Genomic DNA, 15,000 nt, shown 5'->3' with positions numbered 1-15,000 from the left:
AACCTTATAACAGCACAGACGGATGTTACAGTTACAATGTGTGTGTAACTGTAGTCACTTTCTGTTCTCCGATATGAGCTATTAGTCCACACTAATGCAGAAAAAACAAATCCGTTTTTTCTTAGTTTTGGGCTTCCGTCTATACTGAAATGCCCTTCCAAGCGCATACTTAGCAAAGAGTCTGTCTCTCGTAGTGTGGCCATGGTAAACACATGAAAATGGAGGGTTTTGAAAAACTATGAAGGATTACATTACATCAATCGCGCGGCTAAAGTGGTCTTGAAATCCGCATGAGGGAATGTATGAACTGAAATGCAGGGAAACACCATGTTGAAAACTTAAGTCACTTCCTGTTTCCTAGCAAGAGCTCTAATCACTTCCTGTTCCATAACAGGAGCTCTAGTCATTTCAAGTTCCCTAACAGAAGCTTAAGTCATTTCCAGTTCTCCAACAGGAGCTGTATTGACCTTCCTTTTCCCTGACAGGAGATCTGCTCACTTCCTGTTCATTAAAGTAAGCTTCTGTCACTTCCTGTTCTCTAAAGTAAGCTTGGGTCACTTCCTGTTCACTAAAGCAAGCTAGTGCTATTTCCTGTTCACTAAAGTGAGCTATGGTAACTTCCTGTTTTCCAACAGGAAACTGTCAGCTTCAGAGTGCAGGGCCAGACAGGAATAGGTCTCTGAACATTAGCCTCTCTGAAAAACTGCTGACCCATAGGGCCCTTGGACCTCGTCCACTGTCTGTCAATGTCTGTCGCTCCAGCTCTCACTCTGTCTCATAACCTCAATGTATTTTTCATTTTTTTCTTATTATGTCTATCCTTCTCTGTGTTGTGTGTGTGTGTTTGTTGATCTCTTTCTCTCTATTTTCCGTATATCTCAGGAACTCTATCTCGCTGACTCTATTACGGGTGACCTTATGTTAAGTGATCTAATTTGGGAATCTGATAAAGGTAATGCGTTTTTTCTTCTGTTAAAGACAGAGACAGACTGTCCACTCGGGAGTGAGTATATGAAAATCCCTGTTTTCTGTGGATGAGAACACAGTTTGAATGTGGACAGAAGGCCAAAACAGAGTGAAATTAAGAGCAAACGTGTCTGAACCAATCTGAAGTAACTACTCTGGGATGGGCGGAAGGGACTTATCCTACCCTGGAGAGCAGGTCGTCCCTGAGGCTATTGAACATGCTCAGTCCCCACTTTCTGAGTTCTGCTTCTCCATCTTTAAATCCACCTACACATAGATCTTCCCTCCTACCAAAACAACCTGCAGGGAAGACACTCAGACAGATACGTGTTAGGAGAGAAAGATGTTTCACTTCATTTTTACCTTTTTGACCTTTAGTTTTTTAATCCACTGCTTTGGCAGTGTGAATGTTTATTTCTCATGAAAAGATCTTAAAGCTATATGAAATTAATTGCTTGAAATTGTAAGGAAGGATGTTTAATGGCGAGACAGAAAGAGAGACCATAAAGAGACACTGAGCAAGAGAGAGGCACTATTTTAATACAATTATTGATGCACTTAAAAAATTGAAGAAAAAACTAACTAAAATGCAAACCCTTTTTTGTAGTAGCTTAGTCTTAGTCTAAATGCTTTTTCAATGTTCACTTAATTTGTCTTTTTGTTCTATATTTATATAATACTTTTCGTGCTTTTGCATTGTGAATAGAGAGGTGAGCCAGAGAGGGAGAGAGAGATGGGGAAATAGAGGGAGAAAGAGTAGAGACATTGTAGTGGGGAGAGAGAGAGAGAAATGGTGGAATGGGAAAAGTATAAAGGTAAAAGGAGAGGCAGAGGTAGGAGATAGATGAAGAGAGAGATGAAGAGACAGATGGAGAGGTTGACGAGCAGGGCGAGAGACAGATGGATGAGAGAGGGGGAGCAACAGAGGGAGTGAGATGGATGGGGGGGGGGGGGGTAGAGTGGGATAGGGTTGGCCAGAGGGCAGAAAAAAGAGGGGGTTCAGGGCTCTCAGATAAGGTCTGATGAATAGGGTCCTCCCAGGAGCCCAACGAGCCAGGAAGGAGCTCTGTGGTCATTACAATGTGAACTGAAGAGCCCTTATCAGATGGCTGAGAGACACCAAGAGACACATAGAGGGAGGGAGTGTGGGTGTGGTTGGAGGGGTATATTAGTATTGTAGAATGTATTTGAAGTAGGGCACTACTTCGGATTTGGATGAATGAAAGGCACTCCAGCTCCACTTCCTTGTTTGGGAAGGTTTATAACCATGACATTACATTTATTTCGCTTTTATCCAAAGCGAATCACAATAGTTGCATTCAACCGTGAAGATACAACCCAGAAATTGATAAAGTCATGCGAGTACAGTACATACAATTAAACAAATAGGCAAACCGCTTCAATTTTTTACATTTTAGAATTTGAATACCTTGCGTTGCTCACTTCTTCTCCTGTCACGATCCTGCTCTCTATTCAACCAATGACAGGGACTCAATGCTTGACGGACAGGCTAGACGCACAATTGGGAGGAAATATCATGCATTTTGAATGCCTGAATGTCGGAGGTTGCAGTAGTCCTGACTTGAGGTGCCAAGAGCCTGAACCAAAACTAGTGTGGCCTCCTGTATAAGGAACCAGCCTATCCTCCTGATGTTGTGTAGCATGAATCGGCAGGAGCGGGGGGGGTTGATGCAGCGATGTTGGCAGCATAGGACTGCTGGTCATCCCGTGTCAAGCCCAGGTTCCCGACCGTCCCGAGAAGCAGACACCACAGAGCTCTCAATATTGACGGGGAAGTCACTGATGGGAGAAGAAGCCTTCTCTGGCAGGAAGAGAGGCTCAGTCTTGTCAGATGGAGCTTCAGGTGGAGGGTTGACATCCACTGAGAGATGTCATCCAGACACGCAGAGATCTGCACTGCCACCTGGTTTTCAGACCGTGAAAAATACAGTATCAGTTGTCATCTGCATAGCTGTGGTTGGACAAACCATGAGGGTGACCGACAGAACCCAGTAGAGAGAGAGAGAGAGAGAGAGAGAGAGAGAGAGAGAGAGAGAGCCCAGTAGAGAGAGAGAGGGAGAGAGAGAGAACCCAGTAGAGAGAGAGAGAGAGAGAGAGAGAGAGAGAGAGAGAGAGAGAGTCTACGTCCCGAAAATGACATTCCCAGAAAGAAATCAGGGTTCCTATCTATCTGTCCCTCTTTCTGTCTGTCTACCTGTCTGTCCATCTGTCCATCTCTCTTTCTGTATGTATGTCTTTGTGTCTTTCAGTGCAGTCGGCTGTCTCTTTCTGTCTGTCCGTCTCTAATTAAGTCTATCTAGCTAGTCTGTCGAGCAAACAGACCAATATAAAGTCCTCGCTGTATATCCAGCCGTAGCGTCGTCTCCAGGGAGGCCTGGCCAGGTCCAGATGTTAACGTTCTCCTGCAGCTCTGGTGGGTCTCAGCCGTGGGAGTGTCAGCTCATCATGTTCAGTAGCAAAAGCGGCAGCTCCCTGATCGCTCAGCGACGCGTAATGAAGTCTCCCCAGCAGGGTGCCGGGGTGGAGGGGATCACGGCTGCTTCAGGTGAGCCGTCCCTGGGGAGAGGCTTCACCGTCGCCTGCCTCCTTCTGGTGCTCCAGATGTGGGGAAGAGCTGGGATAAGACTCAGCCATATGGAAGACGTTGTTCCCTGTGCTATCAGGCTATAGCTGGAGTTTGTATAGGATAAAATGGTTTCATGATATAATCATCAATTGAGATCAGATTATTCATATTACAGTAATAATATGAAATAATGATTATTTATACCGCTATAGAATAATTCCATCAAATGTAGTTGGCAAAAAAGATATCTAAATTTGGTCATAACAGCAGACTATAGAGTCTAACATGAGTCAGTTATATCAACTCATATCTGACCAAATAGCCAAGGTCAGGGGTCACCAACACAGGGAGCCCGCAAGGACCATATTAGACGCCCGCAGGCCTGGTCTAAACATAGCACAACTCATTCTGGAACAACTCTTTCCTACCTTTTTTGAGTCATTGTTGATAATTATTGTGAGAAATCATTAACATGATCAGTGTCTTCACATAGATGAGTATCATTAATCAATAATTATAATATGTAACTAAAGGCAAACTGAGCAAATTTGTTATTTCAGACTAGTGTATCAAACTGGGTGCCCTTCGTATGACTCAGTACCCATGAAGTAGCTCTCAGGTTCAAAAAGGTTGGTGACCCCTGGCCTAGATGATCCAGTTTTACAGTTTAACATCTCATCACATTTTGTCACTGCATTTTGTCCAATGCTAACAACCTGTTTTACTTGGAAATCCCTCCTATACGATAAGATACATTCTCAGGGCTATCTCCTGTTGTATTCATTCTGACCAAGTCTGACCTAGAATTCATCTGTATGAACCAGAATAACCTCCACATCTAAACCAAAGCCTGTATAAAATATATATTCTAAACAGAAAATAAATGGGAGGGAAGAAAACAAACATAAAGGGACCCAAAAAACTAATATTAAAAGAAAAGGGGTCAAGGAAGCGCCATACATATTGATGATGTTTACAGCAATGAACCCAGTCGCATTCGGCAGATAACACACTCAAGATGGACCACAGGTTCCTTATTTATTCTTTATTCTCTTCTGAACCTCGTCTTGTTTTGCTGCCATTTTAGGAACTTAACTGCCCTTTATGTTGTGTAGTGTTTTGTGTATTGCATGAACAGAAATGTGTAGTGGAATGGGCTATGCACAGTAAGTGTATATGGATGTGTTGGTGTGTCAGTGGACGCTTTACTACAGCTGGTTTATGTTTTAAGCTGAGCGCCGGTTGGAGCATGGGAGCCCGGCTCCGATCCCCTTGGGTGCAGAGGATAATTGAAAATAAATTGCGACTTGTCGCAGTGTCTCTGCTGTCTCGCTCTGGGAAAACCAAAATTATCTTTATATAGAATAAACAGATTGTTTTTTCTGTCAACCCTGATGTGTCACCCTACTTGATCTACCACCGCATCCACACCATAAGTTAGTAAACTGGGCTAGGTAAAATCTGTCTGTAGCAAGTAGGGCAAGTCATGAAACAATATAATCCTGATTTAATTCTAAACAGACCGTCTAAACAGTATCATAATCACTACATAGCTTATACATTTATGCATTAACTTAATTTGAGTCCAACCAAAGGGTTGTAGTAGTCTAACCGGGCGCAATTTGATCTTTGTGTACTTTGCTAATGGGGAATATGTTCTTGAGCTAATGTAATGAGCAATGCTAATGCTAATAGAATGACTCTTGGGAAATGTAATTAGCATGCGCCTTGAAGTGTGCAGATATCTAACATAGAAAACAAATAATCAAGCGCAGAAACTGATAACTTTGACCAAAGAGCTTTTCATAGCAAATACTTATTTCATAGACAACACTCTTTTGTGTGAAGGCATTCCTCGGTGTTGATAGAATCTGCCTTGACAATAGAAGGTGCCAATATTCTTACAGCTTTTCATAACAGCACAATATATTTGTTTTTCACACCATCGGTTTAAGAAAACAACCATGTGTTAATCTTTTAACACATACTTTACTGGAAATGTATTTCAGACCGTAGAAGCAATATTACAATTGTGAAGTATATCTACGTAATATCTTATCTTAAATTATGTTTTTATTAATCAATGTGATGCTTTGAAACAAATGACTAAAAATAATAATAAATAATAATAAATCAGTCTAGCTCAGGGGTCAGCAGCCTTTTCAACATGCAGTGCCAGTTTGACATTTTCTTGTTAACGAGTGTGCCTTAAGCAACAATATATTAAATATTAAGCTGAATTATCATACAGCGACCAAAAACATTTTCAGAAGACCTGGAATTGTATTATTTCCATATAGTCCACAATCATGCATCAACATTTTAAATGTTTTTTTTGTTGTTATATTTGCTACATGGGCTTACAAATTATAATTACATATGTCCCATCTTAAAACACCACTTTCAGAAACTCATTCAAAAACATATTTGCACTGTGAGAAATGTAAAAAACAAGAATATATGAGAATGCTGGAACCATCCACATCAATATCTTTAAGACATGTAAAGCTTTGCAAAACCATGTGAAGGCGATGCATACAGGCCACTTGCAACAATATTTTAAATATTATCTTCTCTATTACTCACAACATAGGTTTAAAAACTATTAATTGATCCCATTTCAGAACACTGCTTTCAGTAACTCATTTAATCATATTTGCACTGGAAGGAAATGCCCAAAACAGAATAAATTAAAAAATATTAAAGTGCAAATAAAATCGGTAGTAATAATTATGCTGCCGTACTGTGCTGTGAAATTTTTAAATAATAATCATAAAATAAAATAAAAAAATATATATATATATTCAGTGGAGGCTTCTCCATTGAGGAGAGGGAGGAAGATCCTCCCTAACATTGTTGAGAATAAAAAATGTAGATTGCCTAGACTACTGTAATGAATTAATGCCCTTAAATATGACTACTTTAATGCCTTTGAATATATAATGTTTGTTTCCCTGGGTAAAGGGACATTATCACCCCCTATTGCCTATTGACAATTACTTCAGGGAGGAAGGTCCTCCCTCAGCCTCCGTTGACTCCCATTCATTTGAGCAGTGAGCAGTGTTGCCAGTGTTGCCAGATTTCCCACCCAATTGGGCAACTTTTAACCACGTTAGGCTGGAAAAATTATCATTGGGCGGGAAATCTGCCCAATCTGGCAACGCTGTCAATAAAAACCCGCTCTGCCTGCACTGCCGCTCAGTCTAAGAGACGCAAAGCAGGTGAAATCATCTGAAGGATAACGAGATTCTTACATTTGCGAATAAAGTGTCCAATGGAAACAGAGGACATTGTTCATGGTTAATTACAAAGCATTCCATTCATTGAGTTACTGTGCTAAGTTAGCGACCAAAGAAAAAGGTAGACCACTTCGCAAAATCGAGATCACCAAAAGTAATGGCAGCGTCAGTGTTGTGGGTGCTACATGGTTTGCTAGGTACTCATGGCTTACTGGTAGCATTGTTAGCAATCGACTGTATTTCTAATGACTAATGGCAAATCTCCAACGTGGACTGTTCATGGTTTCACTGATGTGAAAAATCTTGATAGGGCAACCAAACGCCACGACAAGTGTCAAGTTCACGTTGGTGCTCCTATACGACTTTCCTTGCTAGGCACCATGCCTATGGATCAGGTTGTTTGAAATAATGTTCTCGTTCTTTTACTAGTTTATTACTCTGACCGTTCTGTTTGATATTGTGGAAAGGGTGAATGATTCAGAGTATGATGCATTTTAAATGGCATCAATTTTGGTCTTTAGTCTTTTCTTAAAACAATTATAACTGAAAATAAACATAGCTAAACCAATAACTTCAGTCATTGAGGGCAAAAACAATATTTTATAATATTTTTATTTACTTTTACAAATCAAGAGTAGGCCTGATTTGACTAATGGGCTTTGCATCCTTTCCTTCTGCCCTTGTTGTCCATTTCAAAGATATGCTGCCCACCAGCTTTCAAAATACAGTGATGCCACTGGTGGCTTTGTTTCAATTTTATTCACATAACTATCCCTCCCTACTATTTTGCAGTTCACCAAAACACCCTGAAACAACTTGAGTCTCACATTCTTATGCCACCATACACTAACAGTGCAAGCAGGCCAATGGCAACCAAGTGCGCAGTCCTTCCTCCCTCACTTTAAAAACCACCCGCCGCCACTGATATATATATATTTTTTTTTTTAAGTGTGCCAATGATTATGCTGCCACGTGCCAGTGGTGGCACGCGTGCCTAGGGTTGCCGACCCCTGGACTAGCTAATAGAATAAATCTTAAATTTATTCTGGAAAATGCTTCCTATTCAGGGATGGTAAATGTTAGGGTAACAATGACACAATATTTATTTAAAACTTTTTCTGATAATTGTGATGATTCCCTTAAAGGAACATTGATGATGCAATGCAATGTAATGAACCAAAGTTATTGTGCGTGTGTGTGTGTGTGGGTGTGTGTGTGCGTGTGCGTGTTTGCTTCCTTGTTGGAAAGCACTGTGTATCACAGCACTAATTAGTAGGTAATTGCGAGACACAGCGAGAGAGAGGTAAACAGACCTATAGGACACATCTTTGTTTAGACACCAGTGAGAGAGGGATGTCATGTTTGATTGGGTGTTTCAATGATACGTCGGTGCTAATGATATGTTGGTACAAGATGGTTCGTCTCATGTTGTGAGTGTACAGTACGATAAAGGAAGGCCAGATCATCTGACAGCCATTAACGCTTCCCCAAACAAACAAGACCCAGGGTTGAGTGTGTATTTAGAGTGTTGTGCGACTTCACGAGATTGCTTTGACTAAGATTGGGGCTTTGATTAAAAATGTGTGGTGGAAAGCCCAGCTGTCTGTTATTTGCTCACAGTGAGTATTATAATAGCCTGTACTCAACTGGCAACCAGGCTAACACACATAGAGGTAATTTAAACATGTGTGTAGCCAACACAATCATTTCGCCATCTATCCTATGCGATGAAGTCATCACCATCAAATTGTAGCGTACCCTCTGTAAAGTGTGCAAACATGCAAACCAGTACCTACTACCACCAGTGGTACCTTTTATAGACTATTCCATATTCTATGCCTGAGGCATACAGTAGACTATTACAAAACACACAGTAACACAAGGCCATCGTCTTCAGTTGATTGATCAACTTTGAGAAAGTTTTTAAGAAGCTCAGTTTTGGGTGATGGGAAGTGTGACTTATCTGTCATCTGACTGAAAACAGATATGTGTTTCCGTTAAGCCGGTGCAGTGTGGACATGTTCGCAGTCTGCAAGCCCATTTCTTTATCTATGATCTAGTTTCCTGATTGAACACCTGCTTCTCCTGGCCACTGCGTCAACTCTATACTTTGTACACTGTCTACTTTTTATCTTTTACTGAAGTGTGAAGTTGTCAAGAAGGAAAAACTATTAGACCCATTTCTATTTTTCTATCAGATGCGAGATAACGTGGTGGTTCGATGTTTGACTCCAAGCCGAACGGTTCTGGGTTCAATCCCCAATATCCTCCCTCTACCTGTGAGCCATTCTTGATAAGATACCCTACCCCACTACCGGCTCCTCGATGTTGTGTACTGGAATTCCCTCTACGTCCCGCCTTATGTGTTGAGCCAATGGAAGATAACCGGCGACTGAGTTTTTGAAGAAGACCCTTGACTCCTAACTGCCCCCCATGAGCTGTGTGTCACCTTGCGCTGTGTGACATCTGCGTGGACGTGTGCATGCGTTGACGCGCACGCGACAAAGAAGACAAACCATCAAATTCAATATAAAGCGTTCGGAGTGGTGCCAGCATCTAGACGAGCGTTACATCATAAAACCATAAACGCCGTCCCTTTACCCCGCAACGTCTTATTTCATTTGCATTGAGTTATGTCAGGAATGTGGCCAGACGTTAATATCCGAGGGCGTGGGTCGCAGGGGTCCCGGCCTAAGGCCTATAAATCGCGGTGAGGCGGGTCGCACTGTCCGGGCTGATTTACATCTCCATCCACTGCACAGAAAAAGGGGCCATCATCATTAGCAGCTGTCCGTTTTAAACCCTTCCTGTTGCAGTTGAACTATCATTTAAAAGTCTTAAAAGGCTCTTCCTATCGCTGCTAATGGCCTTGATATTAGCAGAATTGTCAGAAAAATAATTGAGACTCTGGGAAGTGGGGGTTGGCAGGATGGATGGTGGTAGTGGTGGAGGCGGTGGAGCTCTGCGTTTCAGCAGCCGTTGAAAGCTTTCCCCTCCCTCTGTCGCTTTTAGAGAGAATATATTAGAGAGAGGGAAATTGTCTCAGTCTCAGCTCGCTAACCCCCTAGGCTGATGAATACAAGGCAAGAATGAAATTTATATCCCATAACGTTTAAGTGCCCGGGGGGTGTCAGCGCTGAGGTCAGAGCCGTCCTTCGGCTCCCATCCTGGTTATAGAATGGGAAGTTGTGTTAGTAGTCACAGAAATATAGTCCTTAAGAGTCTACTGAAGAGACTCATACAGATGGAATTCTTAGAGTTTATTCTCGGGAAGTCTCACTGAGCCCTGAATTAATTACATAGATACAGTTGCACCAACCGAAACTTCGCAAATATGGTAAAGCGAGATGGTGTCTAGCGTACGGTAGATCCCTCAAGTTGATGTCTTCCAGTGGTCACATCATCTTTTTGGTCAAACGTTGCTGTTTGAGGTCATATTACATAATATTACTAATAGATCTGCTTGCTAGCCTGCAAGTAACATATCATCCTTATACATTGTACACTTGTGAGATGTCTTGAAATGATGAGCTAACAAAATGTAAAGTAAGTCCAGTGCAGTAAGAGGCTAACCAGGTTTAAGTTTGGGACGTGAGTCTACATAATCCCTGGTATGGTGGGAACACTTCGGAATATACAGTTTTAGGCCACGCCCCTCTCCTGTCAATCAGGGAAGGAGTTAATCTACATAAACTAACAACATTTACATAAATTTACCTCAGTCTCATTTACCCATCTATTTTACTCTGATAAATAATGCCTGCCTGTTTGACAGGACATGGATAATTGACTGAACAAAAACATTTATACTTTTTAAGTCATAATGTCAGTTAAAGACATTACAGCAATCCATGTTACACATAAAAATTTGTGACAGTTAATGTAATTCCTAATGTTCTGTCTGTCTGTGTGTGTGTCTGTGTGTGTCTGTGTGTTTGTCTGTGTGTGTGTGTGTGTCTCCCTCCCTCTCTCCCTTTGTCTTTCTCCCAGATCACCTTCTTCATGCTGCTGTCAGCGGTGTGTGTGATGCTGAACCTGGCCGGCTCCATTCTGTCCTGTCAGAACGCTCAGCTGGTCAACTCCCTGGAAGACTGCCAACTGGTGAGAGACATGTTCACACACTGACGCAAACACTGACACACGCTCATACAGACACACACAGAGCCCAGACGTTTTTTTTGTGTTAGTTAATTTGTGAGACTAGCAAACATGTGCCACACTCGCGGCATTGCACGCACGCACTCACGTACGCACTCATGCACATCGCCGCAGCCCCACAAACACACACACATGCACAAACACATTCCAATGCTCACAAAGACACACAGACACACTTAAATACACGGATACACTTACGTACAAATACTTGCTCACACATCCATACAGACACATGCATAGAGAGAACACACACTCATACCAACATTGTTGTACTCTTGCACACACAGACAGACACACACACACGCATCTGAGTCCCCAGTCACCTGCAAACCAGTCTGAGGACCTTTTGAGAGGACCACTAGAAACGTCTTCTGGCCCACTTGCCTTTAATAAGCAAGGAGCTCGGGGATCCATATTAAAGTGTTCTAATGTCCAAATTCAGCTCCGCTTCATTAATCTCCACTCCGAAAATGACTTAAAGAGATATATTTTCCATTACACACTTTTTACAGCATATTCTCTAGGCACCCGAGACATGTGAGACGTTTTAATAAACGAGGAACAGACCGTGAGGATCTCTCTCTTGAGGGGAATCCTGAAACATTTCACCTACAGAGGATCACAAAAGGTCTAAATGTAGAACAGCAGAGTAGAAAATCGGACAATGTTCTTCTTCTTAAGATGATATTCACGGTTGGGGAAGCTTCGGGACTTCTTTTGGTCCCTGAAGCCCCGCTGCCACCCTCCCCCAAGCCTTTATAGTGAACACTCTTCCTTAACACTTGAAATTAGAAGTTGCTCTCTGCGTGCCGTGTGCCTGCTCAGCACAAAAGCTCCCTGGCTCGGTCACGTCATGTGACTCCTTTATGTGGCCCTCACTTAGTCGTGACAAAGAAAAACGCACTCCTTCACCCTCGCATCGCCCCGATGTAATTAACCCTCCACCTGCTAGGTACGTGGCCCCTATTCCCTCGATATGCTTCTGGACGTCTCCTCTCCTTAGGCTGCTCCTTCAGGCCTACCCCGGAGTCCTGAATAGCCAAAACATTTGCTGATGTCAACGTCAGCCTGGACTCTTGAAACAACCACTGCACAGCCTTTCATCCACACTTAAACAGCTTTTGGCATCCACTAGATTTGTTCAGAAATGCCCTCTCGAGTGGATAAATCTGTGAATGCTGGTCTCTTACAACGATATTACGTGATATTAAGGTTAACGTAAACTTGTGACGCGATCCAGACATCTGCGGCAGTCAAAGGGGTCGGCTGATATGCGAGGAAAGAAGGACCTGCAACATTTCAATGTGGAAAGACAGCTTTAAAAAAGAAAATTCTTAATCTGCGACATGAAATGCTCAACAGTTAGCAGGCACGTGGGACAAGGTACTAAACCAGGTAATAATGTGCTGCTGCCTCGTAGCGGGCTTTAAAAGCCTGGCAGCAGGAGGCATGTCTCTCATGACTGATGAGAAGCTGTCTCATCATTCCTCGTCATCATCATCATCAACACACCTCCCTTCAGACCTCTTAATCCGCTGTTCTTTTAAGAAACATATTGTTCCTTTAATCATATCCCCTCTTCCAGAGGCCCAGGTCTGATCTGTGTGTGTGTATGTGTGTGTTTGTGTGTGTGTGTGTGTTTCTTTTGTGCACAATCGTGAATGCGTGTGATCTTGTGTGTCCTCGGATGAATGTGCGTGCTCCCCTTTATGCGTGCGCGTGTGATTCTATCTGTCCTTATTTCGCTGGTGTGTGCGTATCCGTCTATTGCGTATGTGTGTGTGTCCCTGCGCATGTGACGTGCGTGTGTGAGTGTGTGTGCGTGCTCTCCCCTGCCGCCCCACAGCTTAAGTTTGACAGCGACGGCGTGTGTGTGTGCTGCGAGCTGCCGCAGCAGAGCTCCAGCTGCACCAACCTGGGCGAGACGCTGAAGCTCAACCCGCTGCGGGACTGCAACACCATCCGCCTGCGCCTCAAGGTGACACCACCCTCTCCTCCTCCTCCCCCTCCTCCTCCTGCTATCTATCCGTTCTGACACCCTCTCCTCCTCCTCCTCCTCCTCCTCCTCCTCCTCCTCCTCCTTCTGCTACCGCTCTGTCCAGACACCCTCTCCTCTTCCTCCTCTTCCTCCTCCTCCTCCTCCTCCTTCTGCTACCGCCCTGTCCAGACACCCTTCCCCTCCTACCCCTCCCATCCTACTGCTCTGTCCGGACACCCTATCCCCCCCTCCTAGCTCCCCTCTAACGAACATACACAGGTCCCAGACACACAGGTGGTACCCAGTGTTATCCAACCTGTCTTCCATCTTATGTATCCACCCTCAGCCCCCTGAGTGTGGTGTAAGTACCCCTTCATTCACACCAAGCCTTCCCTTGGAACTGATTATACCATTGTCATTCAGCAACCTTATTAATATTGTATCGTATGCGGTTCTTAAGCTTTCTCATCTCGGGACCCAAAAGTTATTCTCAGTGTGCCCGTGGGGTTGGTGTCCCTTCTGTTGCAGGGGTTCTGTGGTCTGGTTCTGACCCACTTCCACAAGTTTCTCAATCCATTTTCGGTCTTAACCTATAGTTTAAAAGCAGCTATAAGAATCAGAAAGTTTGAATCCGAAATGTTTTTTGTTTATATGTTTTAATTAGTCACAGTATGACCATGAGTGAGCGACTCAAAGGTCGCAGAGATCGTACATCTCAACAAAATGAGCTTTGACCTCAACACTAAATTCATTCAGCAACAAGAAGAGCAAGAAACTAAAGAGCTATGAACAGCACAGTGCACAACTCAGTTAATGAGAATAACTTTTAATAAGCAAGTGGCTCTGGGATCCGTGTTTTAAAGTCCAATTTCAGCTTGGCTTCTTAGGTTACTTCTATGCACTTTCCACAAAACATCCTCAGCCTCCCAGAACGTGGTAGAAGTGTAATTAAGTTTAATTAAATGACCCTTACTTCGAAAATCACTGCAGGAACTGCAGGTCAGATTAAGTGCTTTTTAAGATTAAGGATTTGAGAACTTGACCTACATGAGCGCCTTCACTCTGTGCCACGGGCTCAAGCCCTGGAACACGCTTCAGTGTCCTCCGGTCCTCCATCGTTCATTCACTACTGGTGCTCAACGCTTGTGTCTGTCCCGCACTTACAGTATGCTTGCCTTTCTACCTGGATATCGTTTGTTGCTCAACCGTTGGCGCTTAGTTAAACGCAGACAGCAGAAATAGTACATGAGTGGCTGTTGGGGTTTAGGCGGTGTTCACGCCAGCCTCTCTGACAGCCACTGCAGGCTACGATTACCCATAATCGCCTTCTCTACGGCTGGATTCTCCCAGAGACGCCGTCTCTGCTGCGAGACGCAAAGTGCAAAGGATATACCGTATTTTTCGGAATATAAAGCCGCATTTTATATAAGCCGTAGGAGCGGTAAAATGGGGTTGTATGTATCAAGATACAACAAATAAGCCGCTCTGTAGTATGAGCCACATCTTTTCACGCATCTTTGCCCACAACCCAAATACTTACCAACTTAAAAACACGTAGCACCCATTGCTGGCGTGAAACCATAACAGAGTTTTTAACTAGAACAAATTCCTTCAGGGCCACATCCGCGCAATGCTGCCGGTCCACTGATGGTTGAGTAAGCGACGGTGAGTAATTGGAGATAAAGCAGTTCTAAGTTCGGGACACATTGGGGAAAACGGTTTTCATTGCGTTTTAGTCAGTTATGAAGTGATGCCAAATTGTATATCTTCACAAGGTTATCTTTTACTTGCAAACCTCTAATGTAAATGAGCATATGGGCTCATTTACATTAGCTCACATGCTCATGTAAAGGATTCAAGATAAACTTAAAATAATTAGAACGCCACTGTGACTGCATTAGGAACTTCATGTTTCATAATTATATGGTTTTAAAGTTTATAGTTTAAAGTTAATGGGAGAAAGGGATGCGTCCTATCCGAGGTAATGTTCATCTTAATCATTCTGAAGAACAGAAGAAGACGAGGGCGCCTAAAATGTATTTTTATCCGATTACCTTGGAGACAATACTCGT

General features: G+C 43.1%; 1 protein-coding gene across 1 annotated transcript in view; it reads left to right on the top strand.

The window, feature by feature from the left end:
• fam189a1 (family with sequence similarity 189 member A1) overlaps positions 1 to 15,000 on the top strand; it is a gene marked incomplete at both ends in the record, with an annotated part of 58,864 nt that overhangs the window by 32,661 nt on the left and 11,203 nt on the right. Inside the window, 2 exons of the mRNA XM_079736361.1 lie at positions 10,783 to 10,893; positions 12,797 to 12,928. Coding sequence (XP_079592487.1) covers positions 10,783 to 10,893; positions 12,797 to 12,928 — 243 coding nt within the window. The remainder of the gene's footprint in view (positions 1 to 10,782; positions 10,894 to 12,796; positions 12,929 to 15,000) is intronic.

This window comes from Pollachius pollachius (genome assembly GCF_949987615.1).
Source record: "Pollachius pollachius genome assembly, chromosome: 5".
NCBI classification, from domain to species: Eukaryota; Metazoa; Chordata; class Actinopteri; order Gadiformes; family Gadidae; genus Pollachius; species Pollachius pollachius.
The sequence above is the reverse complement of the archived record's forward strand: the minus strand, read 5'-3'. Positions and strand labels throughout refer to the sequence as shown.